We start from the raw sequence: 26,042 nt of genomic DNA on the forward strand, positions 1-26,042 counted from the left end.
CTTATCTATCTATCTTCTAATTAAGTAAACAGTAAAATATACAATATATTAAGCTAATTATATCTTGTGTTAGCAGATCTTAATGAGATCATTTGACTAGAGATTAAATATATAATATTTATTAAATATATACAGTGATAGTTTTTCCCTCACCTGTTCCAGTTGCCTTGGCTCTTTTCAGCACCTGAAGGGTGTGTCCTTTTCTGCGACATCATGCTGAACCTGCAGCGAGCCCCGTGGATGCACAGTGTGCACTGCACAGCTGATGGGAGCTCTGACATTTACAGCAGAGAGGCAGTGGGAAACGACAGTCTGTTAACATATTCTCTTTTTTATACATTAACGTACATTTGATGATGTATGAGCCATCATCACTCACACACGAAAAAAATAATAAATTACTTTTTTCTTTTTTTAAGTTAATTGCTCTTGGGGGCCCCCTAGTGGTCACGGGGCCCTAAGCAGCTGCTTAGTTCGCTTATGCCTTGGGCCGGCTCTGCCCGGAATAGAAAACGCTCTGTTTCACTGAAAGTCCCGCCTCTCCCCCTGTGGACTTTGACTGACAGTGTATTTCAACCAATCAGCGCTTTAAAACAAATACGTCATGCGTTAGCTTCTCTAAGGGCTAGCTTTAGCTCTTTAGCTCTAGCTTCTCTACACGCAAAGACACACGAAAACATCTTTTCCTGTTAGAAACTCACCAAGCGCAGACCCTTCAGACCCTCCAGACCCTCCAGACCCTTCAGACCCTCCAGACCTTCCAGACCCTCCAGACCCTCCAGACCCTTCAGACCCTCCAGACCCTCCAGACCCTCCAGACCCTTCAGACCCTCCAGACCCTCCAGACCCTTCAGACCCTTCAGACCCTCCAGACCCTTCAGACCCTTCAGACCCTCCAGACCCTCCAGACCCTTCAGACCCTCCAGACCCTTCAGACCCTCCAGACCCTTCAGACCCTTCAGACCCTCCAGACCCTTCAGACCCTCCAGACCCTTCAGACCCTTCAGACCCTTCAGACCCTCCAGACCCTTCAGACCCTCCAGACCCTCCAGACCCTTCAGACCCTTCAGACCCTCCAGACCCTTCAGACCCTCCAGACCCTTCAGACCCTTCAGACCCTTCAGACCCTCCAGACCCTTCAGACCCTCCAGACCCTCCAGACCCTTCAGACCCTCCAGACCCTTCAGACCCTTCAGACCCTTCAGACCCTCCAGACCCTTCAGACCCTCCAGACCCTCCAGACCCTTCAGACCCTCCAGACCCTCCAGACCCTTCAGACCCTCCAGACCCTCCAGACCCTTCAGACCCTTCAGACCCTCCAGACCCTTCAGACCCTCCAGACCCTTCAGACTCTTGCTCTTGCTTGATTGCTGCTTTCAGATGATGGTTAAAGTTTATTTCCGTAATCAGAGATACAAAAAGTGGCAACGCTGATTGCCGAGGGCCTGCGGGGGGGGGGGGGGGGGGACGAGTTCAACTTTGTGACGTACTTAGGTTTGAAGAGTTTCAAACGAGCTGTTTTCTACCCGAAGGGAGGGGCTGCTGTAGAGAGCAGCAGACTGAAAGAGATTACTCAGACATGCGTGGATGAAGGCAAATAACATTTTGGGGGGGGTTTCAAAGTGAAATCAACTTTGTGGCATGCTGAAAACCTTAAAAAAAATTGGATTTTGCATGATATAGGTCCTTTAAGGAGTTTGCACGTTTTATGCGAAACAGCGCCCCCTGCAGGCCTTGGGCGTAATGCAGCTTAGTGAAACACTCGTCCTTGTGGCTCGCGTGCACAGAAGAGGGGAACTCCTTCCTCGCTCTTTTAGTAGCGCTCCAGTAAGATTTCAGTGTCTTCTCCCTGGTGGAGTCTGTGTGGAGCTGCAGTGCTAGAAGCCAGTCTGTTCTGACTTCCTGGAAGATCCTGCTCAGTTGTTGCTCACTAAGCATCTGGCGGAGGAATGGCGGACAAAACGAAACCTAACTAAATCAGGCCAGCCGGAGCGCGCATTACGTCATTCCTTTCAAATTCTCCCCAAAAAAACTCTGGAGCCGGACCGGCACTGTGACTTTCAAGTGACAGTTTAGCCTGTTAGAGGTTCTGGTAATGAATATGTCAGGGCACATTGGACACAGCATTAAAGGAGCACAGCGCAGTTTGCTCGTTTTATGCGAAACACCGACCCCTGCAGGCCTTAGGTGTAACTGCAGCTTAGTGAAAAGCTCGTGTCTGTGGCTTGTGCCCATGTACGTGCACAGAAGAGGGGAACTCCTTCCTCGCTCTTTTAGCAGCGCTCGAGTAAAATGTAAGTTTCTCCTGCCTGGTGGGTCTGTGTGGAGCTGAGGCAGTGCTAGAAGCCGGTCTGTTCTTACTGTCTGGAAGCTCCATCCTCAGTGCTGCTCAGTTGTTGCTGCTCAGCGTCTGGCGGAGTGATGGCGGACAAATTGAAACTTAAGGATTACCAGGCCAGCGGAAGGCGCATTACATCAGGCTCAGAGCGATTCGTACCCGAATCACTCATACTGCTGAGCCTTCAGCGCCCTGCACAGGGAAATAGGAGCGACTGCGATCTTGCAAAAATAGCTCTTGCTGCCCATCAGGCAAAGGTGAAAACGTGTGTGGGTGTGAATAATTGATCATTTCATATTTAAAACTGCGCTGTACCCCTTTAAAAATGTGGAACATCTTTATGGTGGAAAATAAGTATTTTTAAAGTTGAAAAACTCCTTAATGCACCTTTAAAATAGAAATAGGTGTCTGACAAGTTGTTGTCAGCTTACATATAATTAAGAGATTTTTTTTCGTTCCCTTCAAAACTGTCTTTCACTTTCAGATTGCATTTTTGCAGTTTCAGACTTTTGGCCCCGTTCGGGGCAATCAGCTGAGAGGGGCGTGGCATTGTGAGTGAGAAGTGATTTCGGTTTCGTGGCTTATGGCAGGGGGGTTTCAGCTGATGCTGCCTTCTCTCATACATGTTCTCGTTCCTCTTCCTTCTTGGACGTGTGGCACAAAATACTGAACTGAAACACTGAACATGAGGGGAAAGAATTGAAAGTGGAAAGTGGGAATGAGTTAGAGAGCTGAACTTTTCCAATGAATTAAGTAAAGTTTGGATTTTATTTCGATATACATTCAAGGCGCTAGATTCCTTCTCAAATGAAACCGTTCAAATTCAGTTGCTACTGGAACTGGTTTTATCCCCTAAACACTGAAAAAGGGATTTGACAGCAACCTAATCATTTGCTTACAGATAAATTACAACAGTTTGATGGCTTGTGCCACACCTCGTCACCATTAATCAGTGTTTCGCTCTGAACGGTTCATCTGAAGGCCACCCTGTCTCAGACCACTGAGGGGAGTTCACGGGTCCGGACTCCAGGACCCGGGCTGTCTGTCCAATCAGGCGTCGTTTAGGGCGGGACATGAAGCTTTGACGAAAGCAGGAACGGACTGCTAATAATATTAGCATGGCTAGCGAAAACAATGGGTGTTCCGACAGCGATTAAATCTGTTTTGGATGAATCCTCTTTTGCCTCTTAAAAAAATGAACGTTTTGCGCATTTTTGAATGGCAAAGATGTGTGTGCGTTTTAACCCACTGGATTTGGCACAGTGTTGTCGGTTCGCCTTTAATGCGCAGATTTTCGCTACATAAACGACAAAAATCACTCGACGTCTTGTCACGAATCTCACTTTCTCTCCACTGTGGGCTGATTGTTGATATTCACTTCACGCTCATGCTGTCGACGTCTCTTTTTTCCTTGCAGTGATTGGCTGAAACCAAACATGGTTAGGTGGCGCACTGTGTCCTTCCGTCCAGTGAACACAAAGAGTTCTACAGCAGGTCCCTCCTTCCCCGAACGGATTCACCCAGTGAAATCCCAGCCTGACACGTGAAGCAGTCCGTGGCTGCTCATGTCAGCATGGCTTTGCCAGGTCAGTCGCTGGCTGCTCTGCTGATTCTGGCCCTTCATAGTGCAGCGGTTCCACTGAGCCTCAGCCTCAGACCCTCACCAGTCTGGATGCACCAAATCCACAAAGGCAGCGCCATGAGATTCCCACTGATGGAGGTTGAGACGGTTCTGCAGTTCAACCAGCAGAGTGTCAAATGTAGAGGAGCTTGCTGAAGAACCTGCTCTCTCTGGCAGCGTTGAAAAGCTGAAGTGGTGGAGGCTGGAGCTGGAGACACTGTTCCACATTCTAAATGTGAGAGCCGAGCAGTACACCTGCATCCAGCCCTAATGAAACAGCTCCAACCGCAAATACTTCCTCCATGAGTCCAGAGTGTTTGGCTCCCATCAACAAAAACCCTCTGTGGTTTTCAAGGCTCATAAAATCACACATTCTTGTCGTCCCAGGGCTTCACTCAGACATGTGTTCAAACGCATTGTGTTTGTGTCACAAGTGAAAAACATTTCATGTGCTTCTGATTAGAAAGACTCCGTATCAACTGGGGTTATTTTTGTTTCTAAGCTAACCATTAAAAGTGCTATACCAAATAAATGAACCGCATTCTTTTAATTAATGAATTACTATTTTGAAGCCCTCTGAGGCAACTGTCGCTGTGATACTGGGCTATACAAAAATAAATTGATTGATTGATTGATATTTTGTAATCATTAGATCAGAGCTACCCGTAGACTACATTTATATGCATAGTTAAAGTTAAAATATAAGAATATATAAGTTAAAATAAAAACCAAAGAGTAACATGATGTTCCTTTATCGAACAGGAATGAATCAGAGCAGGAAACCATCAGCTGGCTTCACCACTGAAGTCCCGGAGACGTGGACATGGGGCAGAGGGTGCTGGGCTGTTGCAGCCTCCCTTATCGCACCTCAAGAAATATGAGTTGATTGAAACGGTTCATTCGTCCCTGTTTCACTGGCAGGGTCCTAAACCTTTTCTCTTCATCACTCAGGCTGAATACCTTCCGTCTTATGCTGCATAATAACGTTTCAGATTGCAGAGCTTTGACTGTACGTGCACGGTGTGGTGCACATACATACACACACATTGTCAGTGTTACAGTAGAAATGAAAGACCCTCATCTCCCCTGCACCGCCACTGACAGACGGAGCTCCTCTACAGCATCTGCAAAAACAAAGCAGTGGCGGCAGGAGGGGAGGGCACCCCCGAGGAACCGCAGGAACAGGACAGTAGGGGGTGGGGGGCAGAGGACACGAGACGGGAAGGAGGGAGGTGGACGGAAGGACGCTGCTTTGGTTGTTGTATTGGATCTGCTGTGATCCCAGGATGGACTGACTCTCTTTGAGCTCCAGTCCTCGGGGTCGGGGGTCCAGGACCGGCACCCTGCAGGGCTCAGGTCTCTCTCAGCTGTATCACAGCTGGCTGCCATGAGCGACTCAAACCTGAGGACGACATCAACGTGAGACTGAGGTGCGCTGAAGCAGAGAAACATCGAAACAAGCTTCTGGAGGACCGGATCCAGGAGAGCTTTCAGCCGGTGCAGGTTTCAGTGAGGACCATGAAGTCCCAACGTCTGTCGAGGACGTGGTCGTGGCAGGATTGTGAGGGCTGTGTGTTCAGCAGTTCAACCTGATTGATTTTCCAACCTGCCCGTCTTCTGAGTGAAATCCAGTCCATGTCTCCCAAAGATCGGCTCGCTTCTGAGGCCGTAGACATGTGACGCCCAGTCTGCGGACCACAAGACGGAGGGTGGACAACTTCTGTAAGGGAGCCTCAGTGGATGTGTGGCGTCACCGGAGTCGCTGTTGTTTTAAGACTGAAATATGTGGTGGGACAGAGGAGTGAAGCGCTGCCGGAGCTTGGTGGTGGTGTGTCTCACAGCCACGCTGGTGCTTGAAGCTGGAAGTGGAAGTGGAAAGACTCTGCAGCAGGCAGCAGATGGAGACGAGCCGTTCCGCCTGACGCTCAGCGCCTGTGTGCTCTGGGAGGGTTCGGGTCTGGTCACTGGACCCAGATCAGCAGGTAGAGTCTAAATCAGATGATTATTTTGAAATTATCATGATCCCAAATCTTGATGGTCCCTAAAAACTCCCTCCAGCCGGATGTCCCGTTGCCTCCTGACTGATCTGCTCTGATATCCTCCACTCTATATCTGAGGATGAGGTGTTGCAGATGAACACAGTGTTGGGCCTAATGGCTCACTAAAGAAGCATCGAGAACCTGCAGAACAGTGATGCCGATCCCCTGGATCTACACGTCTGATTTGTGATGGTGTTAACTGTCTGAGACGAACTGATCCCTCGCCCTGTGTTTCCTCGGCGTTTGCGTACGAAGTGGCACATGAATCCCTCTGACCCTGTTTGGTGCTTGAGGCCCCTGATCTGTTGCTCCTGGAAAGGATGGAACCCACATCGTTCCCCCGTCCAGTCCGCCATGGAGACTCAGAGAGGCGGAGACGTGTCTCACCCCGATAATCGGCCAACAATCCTCTTCCTAAATGTTTGGTTGTTACTGGATGTATACAGACCAAACTGAAGCGAACTGAGGATTGTTCTTGTTCCTCTAGCTGTGTTCATCCTGTTGACATGATGATGGTGACGATGTGCTCGGACCTGACTGCAACAAGACGTAAAGTATTTCAACACTCAGGCCTGAGCACTGACACTGAGGCAGGTGTAATTGATGGTTTCTTTAATGGATAAGAATCGGATTAAAGGGGGATGAAAAGCAATCAGAAGGTGTTTCGGTTTGTTCAGCACAGTCAGTAGCGAGGTGGAGGAGGACCCAGTCACACCAGACTCACCCCCAACGTGGCAACCTTACAAAGGAAAAGAAGAACATCTCACACAAGATATCAAGCTAAAAACAGTTTCTAAACCACGTGGAGCAGCTTTAACTGAACTCCATGAGCCTGAGATAAAGGTAACACCAACGATTACAGCTGTGCAACAGGCCACTTTGATAATACTACTTCTTTTAATAAAATTCATTGTCACCGCTGTGCAAACAAAACAGCATTGTACTTTAAATGTGTGAAGTGTTTCCTGCAGTTCCAGACATTCCCGACCGTTTCTCCAGCAGGACGTGGTCAAAGCAGCAGGACTGTCGCTGCACATGTTGCTCATCCAGTCGCTCAAAACTCAACGCTCACAACGCCAAACCTGTTTCATGAGGGGCTTTCCTTTCTTTCTTTTTTTTCTTTTTTTTTGGGGGGGGGGGTTTGCTTCTGACCATCCTCAGTGATTTCAGCCTGTTTGAAGGAGAGATGATGGCGAAAATGTTTGATTAAAGCGTAAAACAAGCAGCTGACTGTGGCAGTATATAACTTCAGTCCATCAGAGAGGAGGCAGAGTGGAAAATGACATGCTGAACATGCCGGGGGGTGAAACCAGATCCCCTGCTCACCACCACTTGCAAAACAAAGTTTCCAGATAATGTAAAGCAGTGTTGATAAGAGTCATGCTGAGCCGGCAAGCTGCAGAGGCTGTTTAATTGTTGCAGGTGGTCTGGCTCAGGAAACATCGCTGTGACGCTCAGGGATTCGCAAATAAAACTCCAAAGCATGCAAGTGCTAACGGGTACACAAACAAGGAGCCGGGTCCAAGACAGCTGCAGCTCAGCGAGCTGAGCCAAGGTTCAAGGCCTGCAGTGAACAGCATGGCCTCCTCCGCCTCATGTCACCGGTATTCGTCTGCAGCGCCGTCCCCGGCCGTCCCCGCCCGTCCCCGGCTCCAACCAGCCGCAACCGTTCCATCCTCACACACACTCCCAGATCAGAACACACAGCACTCCCACCAGAGCTTCTGCTGCTGTCACAAGTGAATTATACTGTAGAAGTGTGTGCTTTACTCAGAGACCAGAGGCTACAGCCTCATTAAGAACTACAGTGATATCTGTAGACTGAAGGGCAGCACCGGGTACTGATCCCTGATCGTCGCTCTTTCCTCTGTTTGTCCATCTCCTGCTTTCTTCCTGAAGTCTGATCATCATTTGTATTTGCTGGAGAGCATCCGTCTGCTCTCTGGATGTGTGAACGGACTCGTTAGGGATGTGATTCTTACACAAACTCACGATTCAAACTGATCCTGGGCTCATATGCATTGAGTAGATTAGCTAAGCTCTGACAAATTCTTACTAGAAACTGATATTGTAGAATTTACAGTGCTGAGTAATTCTTGAATGGAATCACACAGAGGCAATCGTCTGACAGAGGAAATGTATTATTCAAGTTTCCCTGCCTTCACTGGTTAACATTTAAGTACTTGACCAGTAACTTCGAAAGACAGAAAAGGAGATTGTCTCAGAGTTCTTCCAACAAAATGAAAATGCAAACCGTTATTTATCAATACCTAAAAGTAAATGGTTTAACTCTTCATCTCCTTTTCACAGAAATAAACACAAGTGCCCACTTTCTCTGCAGTAAATAAATACTTGAGAACATCTCAAGTATTTACAGAGTAACAGAGTACAAAAAGGTACTCACTTATCAAGAGATATAAATAAATACATCTCGATGTCATGAGAAGAGTAAAGTGAGCACAGGACTCGCTTTGCAAACAGAAAACAAATGGAAAAACTTACATGGATCTGAAATCTGTGACTCAACAAGTCAAAAGCAGACATCTGAACCTTCTGACAGAGCCGCCACCCATAACTTCAAAACATACATATCTAAGCTAATCTCAGCTTTAAGACTTCAGCATGAAGCAGAGAACCACACTGAAACGCAGCTTTAATTGCTTCTCCAGCTGCATCAACTTTGAGCATAACGTGGAGCAACTTCAGCCTCAAACCCGGAGCTGGAGCTGAAAGCCCCGGACTTTTATCTGACCATTGCCTTTTGAAAAATAAAATAACAAAAACTATGTTGACCACAAGTTCGACGCTGTGAACCGAATGCTTACTGTTTATGAGGATTATTGTTCATAGTTACTTTGGAATTTCTGAGGTCTTTGCAGAAAGAGCAGTTGTCAGCATGGTCTGGGGTAGACTGCCGCTGTGAGCCGTCAGTCTCACCTGCAGAGGACAACATTCTCTCTGCTGCAGCACCTGTGGCGGTATGGACAAGCAGCGTCTGGCTAATCCAGCCTGGAGGGGAAACGCCGCCTGAGCGCTGCTCCACTGACAGAGGCAGCGAGGAGCCTCCATACCTCCTCAGCTCCTCTGCTGCTTTAGCGCTGGCAGATTAGCGGACAGCTTGGACCTCAGAAAATGTCCTTCCAAGCAGGTTAACAATTGCAGATGCTCTTCTGCTGCAGGGGGCTTTGTTCTTCCACGGTTCCTGGAGTCTCAGCCACAGCCTCAGCTGCTGCCTCCTCTTTCTGTCGACAAGCCAAGGCTCATCCCACTTCAGCTTTCTGCTGTTATATGCACAAGTCTTTCACCATCAAATACAATTTGTTTGCATATTTCATTATTATATTATTTGATATCTTTATTCTTTAATGCACATCCTCATTAAATAAGTATTCTCTGCACCAGTGATGGAGAAATGGCGACTGCCGAACCGTCCAATAGCAGCTGGAGAAGCTTCTGTTTCTCCTGCAGTGCATGGCTTGTAATGGGGCTTTGGTGAAAACAGCAGTGATTCGTCTCTTTCTCCCGAGAAGCCGTGACGCAGGGTTGAGCTTCAGTGCACGCTGAGCAGCCAGGTTTGATGTGTGCGCACGTGAGATGTGCAAGGCTATCAAGCTGCACCGCAGCCAGCATATTTGCAGCGTTGTCTGTAACTACGACCACATCCATGATCGATAGCTTCCCTTCATCTGCCTCGTCTGGAGCAGCAGACTCCTGTCGGTGGCTGTGTGGCTCTCAGGCATCGCTTGGGTTTGTAAAACAGGTGAGTGGATGTGCCGGGCGTGGCTGAGGTAGTGAGCCGTGAGGGTGAAGGAGTGGGCGGCTCTGTGGGCGCTGGCCGAAGCTTCCTCGGCTGTAGCTTCAGTCTCTTGGTGAAGTGGTGGTGTGGCTTTCTCTGGCTTTCAGCAAACACGATGGAAGCCGTTACCTGACAAACCTGACGACAGCGACTGAGCCAGGACGTGTGAGAAAAACGTCTTTTAAAAAATATCGATTCTTGAAAATGTTGAATCGATTCAGAATCTTAATAAGTAAGAATGGAGATTCTGGCATGAATGGATTTTTCCTGGCACCTCTACTCATGGTCTCCAGAGGTCACAGAGGTCAGAAGTGAACCAAACCTCAGATTTTATCAGTGAATTCTTTGTTCCACTAATAATCTCGTTCTTGTAGCTGCTGTCACACTCAGGACGCCCTTTTCCAGCTCGACTTTAAACTGAACGGCAGGAAGCTGAAAAGCTCGCTGAGAGGAAGTGAACTGTTCTCCTTAAACTTGGCTTTCACTGAAGGATTCCTCAGTTGGCATTTGTTCTTCACGTGTTTTCAGAGACGGTTGTGGATGTGCGCCCTCCTCCTGGAGCATGCACGGTGTGATGAACAGCTTCCTCTTCCTGCTGCCGTGCAGCTGCTGTCGGCCTGCAGCTCGCCGGGCTGCAGATCAGGCCTCGGGAGTCCACAGGTGTGGGCTGAGCCCGGGAATCCCAGCTGCTGGGGGGTGAAACCTGCGGCACGCATGCAGGAACACGGCCGTGTTTCTGCTGCGGCGGGTCAGCTCTGAACGGCTGACAGCTTTTACACATTCACTGCAGCTTCTGTTGGATGGAGACTGAACTGCAGCTGGAGCCTGAAACACATGGCGCCTGTGCAGCTTCTACTAACATGTAGAAGTAAATACTTCACATACTAACGCGCTGCTTTGGTACTTCTGGCCACGGTACTACGGAACATACAGTAAAGCTTCTCCAGGAGGATCACAGAGTCCCAAACTCAAACACAAGAGAAGCATGAACAGTTCAAGACGAGGGCCAATGAATCAGAGAGAAAGAAACGGGTGAAGGAATAAAATCCTCCCCAAACACCAACAGCAGCAGGACCACAGGCGAGGGGGGGGGGGGGGGGGCAGCCGAGGAACCACCGGACGACACCAACACCGAGGAGGAACAACCCCCTGGACCCACGCCGGAATCTACCATGAAGAACCAGAACTGTTCTGGTGACAGAGGGGGGGGGGGGGGGGGGGGTGGGGGGGGGGGGGGGGGGGGGGGGGGGGGGGGGGGAAGACATGAAGGAGGAGAGATCGGTGGACAGATAGATTGAGAGAGAGAGAGAGATAGATAGGGTGTAATGAGGGTGAAGGTGTGAGGAGGGTGATGAGGGTGGAGGTGGGCGGGGCCCTCAGGGATCCAGTCACCTGACGGTGTTGCTCTGGCGGATGTCCAGGACAGTCTGGTTTTGGCAGCAGCAGTGAGGAGCTGGTCCTGATGGAGGGGTGGAGATGAGGACGGGTTCAGTGAGGACCTGGTCCTGATGGAGGGGTGGAGATGAGGACGGGTTCAGTGAGGAGCTGGTCCTGATGGAGGGGTGGAGATGAGGACGGGTTCAGTGAGTGAACCAGAGTCTTTGCTGACGTTAAACGTCCTCAGCTTCCTGAGCAGGGGGAGACGCTGCTGTGTCTTCTTGTGAGGACAGTCAGCTGTTCATCTCCGTCTGGTTTGCTTCAGAGTCTGGACCTGCTCCACGTTCTGACCGTGGAGGTTGAGTGGGTGGAGCAGGTGCTCTGGACCCACAGAGCAGCTCCTTCATTTCAGAGATGCTCGGCTCTGAGTTTGGACCGGGACCTGGACTTCCTGCTGGTCTTGCTGCATGGCCTGCCGGCCAGCCAGATGTTGTACAACATCATGCACAGACTGCAGGAGAGTCCCGCTGCTGCAGGAGGTGCTGTTGGTGTACAGAGGAGACAGGCGGAGACAGAACGCCGCCCTGCAGCAGACCTGTCTGTTCAACCATCGTCCTGGATTTAAAACCCTGGAGAAACACATGTTGTGGTCTGTCTTTTAAAAAGTACTTCATCCATAGAGTGTGCTGGATTACTGTGTGCCACAGTGAGCACCGCATAACAGAAAAGCTTCGACTCTCCTCCTGCTCGCCATATTTGTGCTAATAAATCAAACTGAAGTGATTTCAGAGAGGATGTTCGTCATGAAGAGGTCAAGTTGAAGAACATTTCCACTGGGCAAACTTGAAGAAATGCTTGAGCAATGGAATGTGAAGAAACATGGAAATGTTGGAGGAAGGTCTGGAGGAAAGGAGTGTGTGCTTGTTGTGTAGGGAACTGCCTGGTTTCAGCACAGACCAGCTTTATGGCCATCATAATGATGTTCATGAATGTTTTCAATTAGCAGGCAGAGAAATCGAACAAGTATGTGGACAAGGAATGTCGGTAGAGGTTTAATGGAGTGGTGAAGACTGCGCTCCCAGCTGTGGCTTCAGGACACTTCTCCCAGTTTCACCTGCTGCACTGAGACTGGACTGGTCTCCATTCATTCCAGGGACTTTGTATTGATGGATCTGGAGCACTCATGTCTTCATGCCCTGTCCCTCCCCTGTCCTTTTCCTTTATGCTGCTGGGTTCGAGGGAGTGTGTCTGCAGCCAGTGGTGGGGCGAGGGTCCTTTGGGGGCTTCAAGCTAAAAAAGTTCATCAGGCCCCCACCCCATCCCTGCACACCGAAAAAAAATGTTTTTTGCACACAATTTCTGGGACATTTGATATGAATGTTTAAAAACTTTGAGAATCTCTAATCTCTTCTATTAGATTCAGGTCCAGGGACCAACGGAAGACCTTGAAAGCCCTGGCTTATCAACAATTATATCATACAAGAAAACCTTGTGACTCGCGCCGATTGACACAGACAGCGCTGAAGGGTCGTATAGGGGGCCCCCCAAGGGGGTTTACAACTTCGTCGTTTCATAATTGCATCATAAATGCCCACTGTTGTTGTTTCTGTGCAGTACATTTATAAGCACTTGGGGCACCCGGTCTCTCAGGGGCCCCTAAAAGCCGGGGCCCCAGGAAAACGCCTGGTTTGCCTGTTGGCCTGCCCCGCCTCTGTCTGCAGCTCTGCTCATGACTCTTGCCATGTGTTGTATGTTCACACCGTTCTGTCTCCTCTCCATCCTCTGGGATGAGGATTTCACGGGTCGGAGAACAGGAGACTGAAAAGAGAAATGCATGAATCCAGGGTGGCCTCGGTGGACCAGCAGGAACCAGAGCATGAGGAGGACAAGAAGGAAGCAGCATGGAGCACGCCCTCTAGTGGGCGTCCAGGGTGACTTACACCTCACTCGGAAGAAAAAGCCTGAAGACTCACGAAAGCATCATGGGCCAACACCGCCACCTGGTGGCTCCTTCAGGTGACTGACCGTGACGGGGGAGGACAGACGTCTCTCTGCTCTGTCTCTCGTCTTTAGTTCATAGTTTCTGTGTCTGTATGTGAGCATGTTGCTTTTTATTCCAGCCTAAAGATCAGTCAGTGAACGCTGTACACACATGAGCTGGGCTGTGGAAGGAGGAAGAAGCATTATTGAGACACAGAGGGACAGCTCGCTCTCATTCAGGTGAAGGATTGTGTGATCAGGGTGAGGCTCAGTCAGTCCTCGATTTCCACTGCACGTTAAAAACATAGGTTGAGCTGGAAATGTGCAGATTTCACTATTTTAATTCTTAAAATGAAATCACTATACTTTCATGGTTCGGGCCCTAGGAGACACATGGAGCGACCGTGGGGGTCACTGCGATGCTCTGCATGCCGCGGGGCATGCTGGGAGCTCCCCGTTTGTGACTTTTGGGGCTGTTTTGTGGGGTTGTGTGTGGTTTTGATGTTCCTTTTATTAATGGTTGCGTTCTGCATTCGTGGTCTTGTGTTCTGAGTTAATTTTGTGTTGATCCTTTATTTTTGTGTGCTGGACTGTGAGTGGGGGGAGTCGCTGGGGGAGTCGCTGGGGGAGTCGCTGGGGGAGTGACGTGAGGCCTGTGAGCCATCAATAAGGGTGAGAGAACTGTGAAGTTGTCGGGGTGCTTTTGAAATAAAAGCCCTGGTTGAAAATGAGCAGTTGGCTGCCTCGTCTTTTGCCTCAGTTGCCGCTCGTCAATACCACATTTAATTTATTGATTATTTACCCTGTTCTTCCCAATGACGTATAATAGTACTAGACGCTCACTGCCCCCTGAGAGGCGGCGAATCGGAGCTGACTTCCGGTAGTGGCAAGAAGCGGATTCAGAGTGGGATCCAGCACGGTGTGTGACGGTGTGTTCAGTGATTTACCAAGGTGCAGGAAACGTCTGTGTTGGAATCAGGTCACAATGCTTGAACTACATTGAGAACAGCAGCCAGGAGACCCAGACCAGCACTGGAGGGTTCTTCAGGGACTGCCGCTGAGCAGACTCTCCTCAGGAGAGCATCCATATGTCAGTGTGCACTTTTTTCATTTACTGTAAATAAACTTTTCTATTTGTTGTTGCAGTTACTGTGTTTCATGCTTTGATTTTTTCCATTTCTTGTCTTCCTTTGACTGTTTCAATCAGTTTAATTATTCTAGAAATGAGTGTCCATTGTATTCAATGAAGCTCTTCTGATTAAACTGACTTCATTTTTTATTACACTACTTACTTTATTTTTTACATTTTATTCTGAAAACCTCTGTGTATGTTAAGGTATTACATAAATAATGTGCTGTTCTGACTGCAAGAATTGCTCCTCCAGAAACTTTTATGGCCATTTTTGTAGGAGGAAAAGAGCAACCAGTCCAAGGTCTGTGGGTCTGAGCAGCTGTGAAAGACCTACTGAATCATTTGAATTGGAGAAAAACACTAACTTTCTTATTTGGCATTGTTTCTGTTTTGGCAGAAACGATACTGATTTCAATCAGCAGCCGTGGTGCTGCGGGGTTAAGGACTGTCTACAACTTACAAGACGCTGCAACAGTGAAGACAAACGCCATGTCCAATAAATCTGATAGGAGACAAATGAAGGTTGTGGTGGATTATGGTGACACTGCAGTGAATCCCAGTGGTAGTATTACGGTTTGTTTGTTTTTTTTTGTTAGTTTTTTTAAACATTTTTTGGTGTTAGTCTTCACTGTTGCAGCGTCTTGTAAATTGTAGATGGTCCCTGAACCCACAGCAGGACCGGCTGCTTGTAGTAATGTTGTAGTAATGTTGCTTGTAGTAATGTAAATAATATTGTTTCTGATGCTTGATAGACACATACTTTTAATAAAAATGAGCTTGTAGCATGTCGTCCAGCTCACAACGATGGGATGCAGGCGCCCTTTGCGTGTCACTGACGTTTTGTTTAAGAGTTATTGAGACCGAAATTCCGTATCTGTCAACTAAAAACATGCTTTGTTTTTTCTTGTCTGTGAAGCTAAACAGCGCTATGATCGCCATGACAGCGTGCCTAGGACAGAGGTTTTACTGTCTGCTAACAGTAAAAGCTATAACATAACACATATTGTCCCATCAGTGATGACAAGCAGGCCTTGAAGTCAGTGTATTTACACTGGATCACACAGCGCCCCACAGCTTCTGCCACTACCGGAAGTCAGCGCCGATTTGCCATGGCGCCGCTGCTGTCCGCCGAGCAGCGAGCGGTCCAGTAATTCTATACGTCATTGGGTCTACTACTATACACGTCAATGGTTCTTCCTGTGCATCATGTGGAGGACACTCCGAATTTATAAAGTGTCATAGCAGAGGACACGCTGATGTCTCCCAGTGTAGGACACGCTGGCTCTGACAGGTGGCAGTAGAGAGCTCACCGCTGCCAGTCCTCCTCCAGTGAAGAAGAGCCACTTCCTGTTGCGTCATCGGACTCAAACACTCTTCGACATGTCGGGACTTCTGAGCACAGCTGTCCGCCGCGCTGTCCCCGTCCTGCGGACACAAGCCGCCTCTCAGAGGGCTCATCTGTACACCAGGCCGGCCAAGGAGAAGATCGGTCCACTGGTTCGTCACTTTTAGCGTTCAGACACTCCATGCTAACACTGCTAGCGCTGCTAGCGCTGCTAGCTGCAGCCTCCACTCGCCCTTGAAGGAGGAGGTCAGGTTTTATCTCCTACAGTAGAAGATCTCTCAGTTATTAGACTGTTTTATCTCCTACAGTAGAAGATCTCTCAGTTATTAGACTGTTTTATCTCCTACAGTAGAAGATCTCTCAGTTATTAGACTGTTTTATCTCCTACAGTAGAAGATCTCTCTGTTATTAGACTGTTTTATCTCCTACAGTAGAAGATCTCTCAGTTATTAGACTGTTTTATCTCCTACAGTAGAAGATCTCTCAGTTATTAGACTGTTTTATCTCCTACAGTAGAAGATCTCTCTGTTATTAGACTGTTTTATCTCCTACAGTAGAAGATCTCTCAGTTATTAGACTGTTTCACTGTGGACAGGTGTCATAGTTGCTGTGTTGTTGGGCAAGTTACTTTAAAAAAGTAATTAGTTAGAATTACAAATTACTTCTCCCAAAAAGCAATTCAGTTAGTAACTCAGTTACCTCATTGAAAAAGTAATTAGTTACTCAGCAAAGTAACTGACGTTATTTTTCGTGTTCTACACATTACTACATTCTATAACATCTATAACATCAAAGATGTTCAATCAACTGATTGAAGAATAAAAACACTTTATACAGTATTTTAGAACATTTAGTATTTATTTGAACTAAACTGCAGCCTGTTAAGAAAACACAAATGTAAACTTCAGGCCATTAAGTAGTGAAATCTCTGTAACTGTACATTCAGCCTGCTGTGTTCCAGAGGACCTGCAGTCAGTGTTCAGCTCGGCTCTGGCCTCCTGCTGGCTGCTTGTTTTAACTGAGCGGCTCGTCTCCCTCCTGCTGCGTTTGGCCTCGGGGTCGGGTCAGCAGCAGCAGCAGCAGCAGCAGCAGCAGCAGCAGCAGCAGCAGCGTCATGCATGTGGCAGACGTGGATAAAGTCTTCCAGTGAGGCTTCCAGTTTCAGAACGCTACCTTTCTATGTCCTGGGCTCGAGCTCCACGCCATTGTCTCTGTCTTGTTGTGTTTACCGGTCAGAGCGTGCAGCGAGTGAGACACGTGAGCAGGGCATGCCCGCCCACCAACCAATCATCATCGCGTCTTCACCCCCCCCCCCCCCCCCCCCCCCCCCCCCCCCCCCGCTCTCTCCTGCAGCTGATGTGCGGCAGCAGTGGACACTCGCGCTTCATTCAATCTAATTGTAGTAACGCGCCACTTCATATTCTTAGTAACGGTAACGGCGTTGCAACGATGGGAAAAGTAACTAATTAGATTATTCGTTACTGAAAAAAATAACGCCGTTACTAACGCCATTTATTCTAACGCTGTTATTCCCAACACTGGTTGTTATCGGGTTACTGTAGCAGCACGGTGAAGGTGGAGGACTCATCCACAAAGCTGAACTTTGACCTCTGACATTCACACGCACGATGTCTGCAGTAGAGTTGCAGTGTAAACAGCACTGAGAATGTTTCAGTGCAGTTCAGTGTGGCCGTGGCTCAGGGTGTCTCCAGCTGTGCCGGAGGGACTGAAGCGTCGTGACTGAGCGTCCTCCTCTGCAGCGCAGCATCAGGTGTTTCTGAAACACTCCAGCTTCGTCTGTCAGCGCTGACAGGCTGTTCAGGAGCTGCAGTCATAGTTGTTTGGATGGGCAGTGTGTGCTGATCATGAGGACAGATCAGTGTGTGTTCTTCAGTTCCAGCCAGTGCTCCAGCAGTACAGCTGCGCTGCTCTTCACAGCTCACTGATGGGAAACATGCAGATGTTGCATCTTGTTGACTGTCTGTTGTTTACTTGTTGTTCAGGAAACCGTGGTTGCAATGGGCATGTTCAGCTTGGCCATCCTGGGACCGTCGGGATGGATCCTGGCCCACTTGGAGGACTACAAGAAGAAAGACTAGCGTGGACCTTTGAACTGTCTCGTCCCGGCTGTCTGCAGTGTCTGTCCTGATGGGACCAGCAGGAAGTTCCCCTGCAGAGAGGAGCATGGACCACACTGCAGCTGTGACTGCTGGATTCTGCACCACGGACACACACCTGCTGCTTCCTCAACATCCACTGGGATTCTGTTGTAAATGTTCCTCTTACACCAATAAATGTTACACTCTCTGAGCTGACGGTCTGTCCTGTGACTTTATTTGAAGCTTTTCTTCCAGAACAGTCCTTTTCTCAGTCAGGTGGGGTTGTGAGTGGCTGCATAATGACACGGGTCCGGGATGCCGGTACGCCATGGTGCTGTCCACCGATGGTTTACATCCTATCTCACAGACAGGACTTTTATGGTGAGTCTGGACACCTGTTCTTCAAGGGTCCATAGGGTCACATGTGGGGTGCCCCAGGTTCGATTTTAGGTCCTGTACTTTTTAACCTTGACATGCTCCCTCTTGGCGCTGTCATCAGGAGACACGGAGTCGACTTTCACAGTTACGCTGATGACACACAGCTGTACATGTCCCTGTCTCCTGATGACAAACCCGATAGACGCACTCTTCAACTGCATTTTAGATATCAAATCCTGGATGGCAGAAAACTTTCTCCAGCTTAACCAGGATAAAACTGAGGTTTAAGTCACTGGTCCTGAGGTCCTAAGAGAGAATATTTTACCTAAACTACAAGAATTTTCTATTATTCCACCACCGCAAGTGAAAAATCTGGGTGTGATCTTCAACTCTGAGCTGAATTTTATCCAACACATTAAGAACATCACCAGAGTTGGTTTCTATCTCTTAAGAAACATAGCCAGAGTCCGCCCTATTCTCTCTCGGGCCAACACGGAGACGCTAATGCATGCTTTTATCATATTATCAAATCAACTCAAATCAAATCAGATTTTATTTATATAGCACTTATCATATTAGTAAAAACAACACAAAGTGCTGAACATTAAAAACAGTCATAAAAACAAAAAGAATAAAAAACGCGCCATCAAACGGTATGCACCACACACGTGCACGCGCACACACACACACACACGTGCACACACACACACACACACACACACACACACACACACACACACACACACACACACACACACACACACATTCTCCCATTAATTTGCACAGAACAGAGGAGACATGGCATGGCACCGAGCATCTTAGGGAAAACGCCACCAGTGGGGCCCCCCACACCAAGGGAAGTCGAGGGTCAATCAAAACTGGGGCTCCAGCGCCCGACCCCCGACCCCGACAGACCAAGGGAACTCGCACACCAAAGTGTGGAGCCCCCAGGCCAGCCGGGACCAGAGGACCCGGGCACAGTGACCCCAGTGTTGGACCAGGACCGACTCCCGGTGTGAAGGACCCCCCTCAGAGTGAAGGACCCCCCTGAGGAAACACTGGAGTTAAAACAGCTAAAACATAATAAAATATGACACGAAATTAAAATAAGATAAAAAGATAGGATTATAAAGTAAAACAAGCTGAAAGTGCATAATAAAATAGAATAAAATTACATAAATAAGAATGGAATAAGAGGACTATAAAAGGTCAGTTAAAAGCCTGATTAAAAAGGTGTGTTTTCAACCTCCCTTTAAAAATATCAACGGTCTCTGCGGTCCTGAGGTTCTCCGGCAGGCTGTTCCACAGGCGGGGGCCGTAGTGGCTAAAAGCCGCCTCGCCATGAGTCTTGGTTCTGGCTTTAGGAACACACAATAAGGCACTGCCAGAGGACCTCAGGGCCCCGAGGGTGGATAGGGTAAAAACAGATCAGCTAAATAAGAAGGCGCAAGGCCGTTAAGACATTTAAAAACTAGTAAGAGAACTTTAAAATCGATCCTGAAGCGGACAGGGAGCCAATGCAGCGACTGTAAAACCGCTGTAATGTGGCTCCGCCCCCTGGTCCTCGTCAGCACGGCGGCTGAATTTTGTAGTAACTGGAGGTTTGAAATGTTCTTTTTGTTTCAGACCAGAGAGCAAGGCATTACAGTAATCTAATCTACAGGAGATAAAAGCTGCATTAGCACCTCCTGCTGGCCTGAGAGAGAACGGGCGACTCTGGCTTTATTCTTAAGATGATAAAATCCAATCTTAGTTATGTTTTTAATGTGTGGAATAAAATTTAGCTCAGAGTCAAAAATCACGCCCAGGTTCTTAACTGATTGTTCTGGTTTAAAATCTAATAATTTTAGTAAAATCTTCTCTCTCTGACCTTCAGGACCGATAACTAAAACCTCAGTCTTGTCCTGGTTGAGCTGCAGGAAATTCACTGCATCCATGACTTGATGTCTGAAATACAGTTAAAAAGGGTTTCTATTGGCCCGGAGTCACCAGGAGACACGGCGATGAACAGCTGAGTGTCGTCAGCGTAACTATGGAAACTGATGCCATGTCTCCTGATGACGTCCCCAAGTGGAAGCATGTAGAGATTAAAAAGTATGGGACCTAATATTGAACCCTGGGGAACCCCACACCTAATTTCATGGGTTCCTGAGGAACAAGTATCCAAACTTACATAAAAACATCGATCTGTGAGAAAAGAACTGAACCAGTTAAGAACAGTACCAGAGAGGCCCACCAGGTGACTCAATCTGTCTATTAAAATGTGATGGTCTACTGTGTCGAAGGCGGCACTCAAGTCCAGTAGAACCAACACTGTGAGTTTTTTATTATCTAAATTCCACCTGGTATCATTTAAAATCTTTAAAGGGCGTCTCGGTACTGTGGTTCACTCTAAAACCAGACTGATGTCTTTCTAAAATGTTATTGATCATTAAAAAGTCATTGACTTGGTTAAAAACCAGTCTTTCTAAAACTTTACTTAAAAACGGTCAGTTGGATCCTGGTCTTTAAGAACATCGGGGTCTAAATTGCTCTTCTTCAGAAGGGGCTTCATCACCGCCGTTTTACAGGCAGTGGGGAAGACGCCCGTCTGAAGAGAGCACTTCATGATATTTAAAATCTGTTCCTCCAGGAATCCATAAAGTGATTTAAAAAGTGGTGGGGATGGGATCTAAAAGGCAGGTTGTTGATTTTACTTGGGAGAAAACTGGACCAAGAGTCCTTCATCAACCAGGTCCAGACTGTCCAGTGTGTCCTCAGACATGGACAACGGTTCAGCTGTGTTCACTGATAAAACCTGTTGAGGTAAAAGACTGGACCTGATGTCCATGATCTTAGTTCTGAGGTGGTCTGCAGAGTCTTCACAGAGAGCGTCTGTCGGCTCCCTAAAAGCTTTATTAAAATTAGTGCCAGTTAAAATGTTGAAGGTGGAGAAGAGGAACCGGGGGTTGTCTTTATTTTCTGAAATAAGTTGAGAGAAGTGGGAAGTTCAGCCTGTTTAACTGCATTATTGTAAATTTTGAGTTGTTGTCGTAGAATGTTGTGATGTACAGTCAACTTGGATTTTCTCCACCTTCTTTCAGCTCTCCTGCAGCTTCTTTTTAGTTTGATGATTATATCATTTCTCCTCCACGGGGGTTTGGGATGGCCCTTGATTGTTTTAATTAAAAGTGGAGCGACTGAGTCCAGACTGGACTTCAGTTTACTGTTAAAATCGTTAACGATAAAATCACAGGGTGCAGGTAAAATCACTGCAGGAGTGCTCTGTAAGATCTCTATAAACTCTGCAGCCACTTCAGAAGTAAGGTAGCGTCTCCTCACTGTTCTCACCGGGGCCCCCTGCTGGTTAAAACTGGTGATGTTAAAAACACACAGCAGTGGTCAGACACAGCCAGGTCAACACCAGAGGACACACTGATGGACAGACCATGGGTTAGAACCAGGTCCAGGGGGTTAGAACCAGGTCCAGGGGGTTAGAACCAGGTCCAGGGGGTTAGAACCAGGTCCAGGGGGTTAGAACCAGGTCCAGGGTGTGTCCTCTGTTGTGAGTTGGCTGTGTGACATGCTGTTTAAAATCTAAACAGTTTAAAAGGTTTAGAAATTCTCTGGACATAGAGTCCGAGATGTCATCAAATAGTCGTATTGACTATTGCAATGGCCTGCTTGCTGGTCTTCCGAAGCAGAGCATTAAAGATTTACAACTTTTACAAAATTCAGCAGCTCGTGTCCTGACGAGGACTAGAAAGCGGGCCCACATTACACCAGTTTTAAAATCGCTGCATTGGCTCCCCGTGTCTCTCAGGATCGATTTTAAAGGGGCTGTATCCTGCTTCTTTAGCTCATCCAAACCCTAGCTTTGGCATTAACATGGTAATAGTTTATTTTTGGCGCTAAGGAAAAGTCATTTTGTGTTAAAAGATTTTCTGGGGCTAATTCTGAAACCCGGAAGAGAAAACGCTCTGTTTCACTGAAATCCCGCCTCTCCCCCTGTGGACTTTGACTGACAGCGAACTTCAACCAATCAGCGCTTCAAAACAAATACGTCATGCGTTAGCTTCTCTAAGGATTAGCTTTGGGGGGGAGCCATCTTCTTCGTGTGACGTCAACGTGGGAAACAGAGTTTTCACGGTGGGAGGGGCTGCCTCTCTGAGCAGCACAAACACCAGGAAAGCTCAAACACGCAGGCACGAAGGGAAACAAAGGCTTCAGGGTGTTTTTGGTGAATACATAACTATATAACAAGGTTAAAACATACAGAAAGTGAATTTTGCATGATAGTGCCACTTTAAGGTTCTCTAAATGGTTTTTAAGTGTCTTCACGGTCTTGGGCCTTCTTCTCTTTCAGATCTGCTTCTATCAGCCTCCTGCCCTGCACTGCTGTGGCAAGCGTCTCCTCCAAATACCTCATGTTCACTGAAAGACTCAGCGTGAGGTATCTTTCAGGTTCTATGGTCCTAAATTGTGGAACGACTTGCCGCAGGAGCTCAGGGACGCCGAGAATGTTCACATTTTTAAGAGCAGACTCAAGACCCACCTTTTTGGTCTCGCTTTTAACTGATATTATTTTTAGTTTAGTCTTGATTTGGTATCATTTGTTACTTATTCATCTGTTTCATTTATTTTATTTATGTTGTATTCATTCATTATCCTATTAATATTTTACCATTCTTGTGCTCTACTCTATATTTCAGCCTCATTTAGCCTTTTTAGTCTTAAGTGTTTGTTTTTACCTGTTGTTATTTTCAAGTGTTTCCTGTGAGGGACCCTCTGCATCGGGGGCGGGGCTCGCTCGTGGCTGCCGGGCTGCTGTGCTGGGGGTCTTGGTGGAGATCTGGGCACCACTCCCCCGTCTCCTCTGGGTGTCCTGTGCTGGAGCCCTGGTTGCCATGGGCGACCCGCTGCTCTGGATGTAGACGGCTCCTGGGTGTGTTTCCTCTTCTAACTCATCTGTGCCCAGCCTTATATTCTATTTAATACTCACTTCACTAGTTTATGGTGGAGGAAGGGGGGGTGGAGGGATGGTCTGTGTTCTTGTGCTGTATCTTTGGTTTGGGGAAGGCGGAGTGGTGGGTGGAGTGGGTTTGCTTTTAATCTGTGAAGCACTTTGTGTTGCAGTTTTTATTTGTATGAAAAGTGCTATATAAATAAAGCTTGATTGATTGATTGATTGATTGATGGTCGGGGAGCTCCCCTCCAGTGTCAGCCCTCTTCTCTCTGGTGGTCCTGGTCCTCCTCTGAAGTAAATATAATATCTGTAGAAGGAAAATCATCTTAATCACATTAACCACTCCATTTAAAGAAATCCCAAAAAGACCATGGCTGTGTCCGAAATCACCCCCTATTCCCTATACGAGGGGGTACCCAAAAGTTCCCGGAATGTGAATGTAACTTTTTATTTCTTACATTTCAAAATAAAACACCACCGTCGCCTTCAAAATAATCTCCATCCGCATTAATGCAGCGCTCCAGCCGTGTCTCCCACTTCACCAATGCGTCGTCAGACCCGTGTGTAATTGTGCCATTCAGGGCCGGCTGTGATTTTTCTGTCACCTCCTCCACATCTGCAAACCGCTGTCCCTTCAGCTGCTTCTTCAACCTGGGGAACAAGAAAAAGTCCCTGGAGGCTTCATCTGGCGAATCAGGCGGATGGGAGAGGAGATTCATCTCATTCTTCTCCAGAAACTGCGTGAGGCGCAGCGCCGTGTCCGCTGGCGCTCTGTGGTGGTGGATCAACCGGCTCCACTCCGCCACGACACTCTGCTTCCTCCTCACATCCTCACGGAGCGTCTGAGGACTTCCTGTAGTAGTCCTGGTTTACAGTCTGACCTGGAGGGACAGACTCGCTGTGGACGAGACCCTGGACAGCCGAGAAGCAGCTCAGCATTGTTTTCACGCTGAGCGGACCTGACGCGCCGACATCTGGCCCTTCTCAGACCCCCGGACCACTCATGGACCTGAGTCTTCCCCAGAGCAGCATCCTGTAGGCTTGCTGCAACAAGCTGAGTGTTTCTGCTGCTGTTTTTCCAGCAAAAAGCAGAATTTAATGTTTGTGCTGCTCTGGCTTCACAGTCAATGTCGCCATTTTGGAAAAAATCGCAGACCGCCTCTGCACTCTGTTACTATAAATAGCGCCTGACAGGCGTCAGGGTCACTCTGGGAGCTCAGCTTTTTCACAAATGTGCACGAGGCTTACCTGCAGCACATCTGACGGCCAGAAGTCAAAACTCATTATTATTAGTATTTTATGACCACATTCCGGTTTCTTTTGGGTACGCCCTCGTATAGTGCATTATATAGGGAATACACCATTTTGTAGGGGTGTCCGAAAGCCTAGTGAGCATCGATGTTCCCTACATAGTGCACTCAATGTATCCCACAATTCACTGCGAAATCTAGTGGACAGCCGATGGTCACTAGACGAAGCAATATATACCATAATTCACTGCAGTCGCAGCACGTTAGAATCGTGTGACACTAATGACGTAATTAACTGTGCGGCGAAGTAGTGTCCGAAACCGTTCACTATATAGTCCACTACATACTATTCCCTATGTAGTGAGTAGGAAATAGGGAATGAGTGAGTGATTTTGGACACAGCCCATCTCATGTGTGAATGTTCTGTCAAGGGGAGGATGTTCTCCCTGAAGAGAAAGGAGTGCTGCCTCACAGCCTCAGTCCCCACACACCTGAGTTTTTCCAGCCAGGTGGAATCGTTCTAATGGACTGGCATTAAGACGCTTTCAGTCCAGCTGGTTCATGCATGAAACAAATCCAAACAGGTGGATCTTCTCTGGACGTGCTGGAAGGGTTGTTTGTGGTCGAGTTATGTCCAGGAGGATGTGAGCTGCATATAACAACATTTTGTAAATTGTTCCTTTTGTTGTATAGCCGCATATCTCAGATGGCTAGGGCAATCAGAATCAGAAAGAGCTTTACTGCCATTAACCGTGAACAAGTTCATAACCTAGGAATTTTACCCGGTGCAAACACTGCAACATTAAACAGAAACTAGCAAAAAAATGAGAGAGTAAGGCAATAAATAAATGCATAAAATTCAATAAAAACATGTAATAAGTATTAAACAGACTAAGTGTCACGCCCTGTGCCCTTGGGGGCGCTCGGGTCCTGTTTTGTGTTGGTCTGCCCTCATGTTCTCCTGCCTGGTCTCTGTCTCGTTATCTCCCTGATGTGCTGCACCTGTCCTGCCCCCTTTATAAGCCCTGCTGTGCTGGTGTGTCTGGTCGGCTCCTTGTGGGTCTGTCCGAGTGTTCACGTGTCCTGGCCTGCACCAGCTGTGTTTTTGAGTTCCTGGTTTCCTGAGTTTTTTTGGAAATAAAAGAGCCTTTTGAATTCCACCTGACTGCCTGCGCCTGGGTCCTTCCACCTCGCACCGTGACACTAAGTATACACTGTACAGAACGACATAGCAGCTCGGGTGGAGGATCACAGCAGCAGCAGGTGGAGTTACCCACGGAGTGCAAATGTAGTAAAGCAGACAAGATGTCATTATATTCATGAGTCTCTGCTTCAGCCAGCCTGAGCTTCAGCCAGCCTGAGCTTCAGCTGGGGGTGGGGCTGTGGCCTCTCCCGGTACGGTGGCCTGCTGGTTCAGCTCAGGAGCACAGGCAGCATCCTGAACTGGGACCTGTATCTTCTGTGATCGGAGCCGTTTCCACTCTGAGGCCGTTCAGCCATTGTTCCGTCCAGTAAAAATAAAACTCAGTGGCCAGAGTCCAACTTGTGAGCGGCTCCACGTGAGAGCTAATCCTCTCTGGAAGTGTTGCTGCTGGTTTAAAGCCCCATGACCTCCATCTCTCTTCAACACTCCAGTCACGCAGCCTCTTCCTCTCTTCTCTTGGTTTTTACTTGGATAACTTCCTCAGGATCTTCTGAAACGTGGTCACTTTCAGTATTTTTTCCCTCTAATAAGTCAGAGG

At 47.8% G+C, this 26,042-nt stretch overlaps 1 protein-coding gene across 1 annotated transcript; it reads left to right on the forward strand.

Annotated features, from left to right (window-relative positions):
* The first annotated feature begins 15,594 nt into the window (after positions 1-15,594).
* On the forward strand, positions 15,595-17,943 carry LOC115406480 (cytochrome c oxidase subunit 8A, mitochondrial-like). The gene is made up of 2 exons (XM_030116554.1): positions 15,595-15,780; positions 17,632-17,943. Exons 1-2 carry the CDS (start codon positions 15,664-15,666, stop codon positions 17,725-17,727), a joined length of 213 nt encoding a protein of 70 aa, XP_029972414.1. The 5' UTR covers positions 15,595-15,663; the 3' UTR covers positions 17,728-17,943.
* Positions 17,944-26,042: the final 8,099 nt, after the last annotated feature.

This window comes from Salarias fasciatus, chromosome 19 (assembly GCF_902148845.1).
Source record: "Salarias fasciatus chromosome 19, fSalaFa1.1, whole genome shotgun sequence".
Classification (NCBI taxonomy): Eukaryota; Metazoa; Chordata; class Actinopteri; order Blenniiformes; family Blenniidae; genus Salarias; species Salarias fasciatus.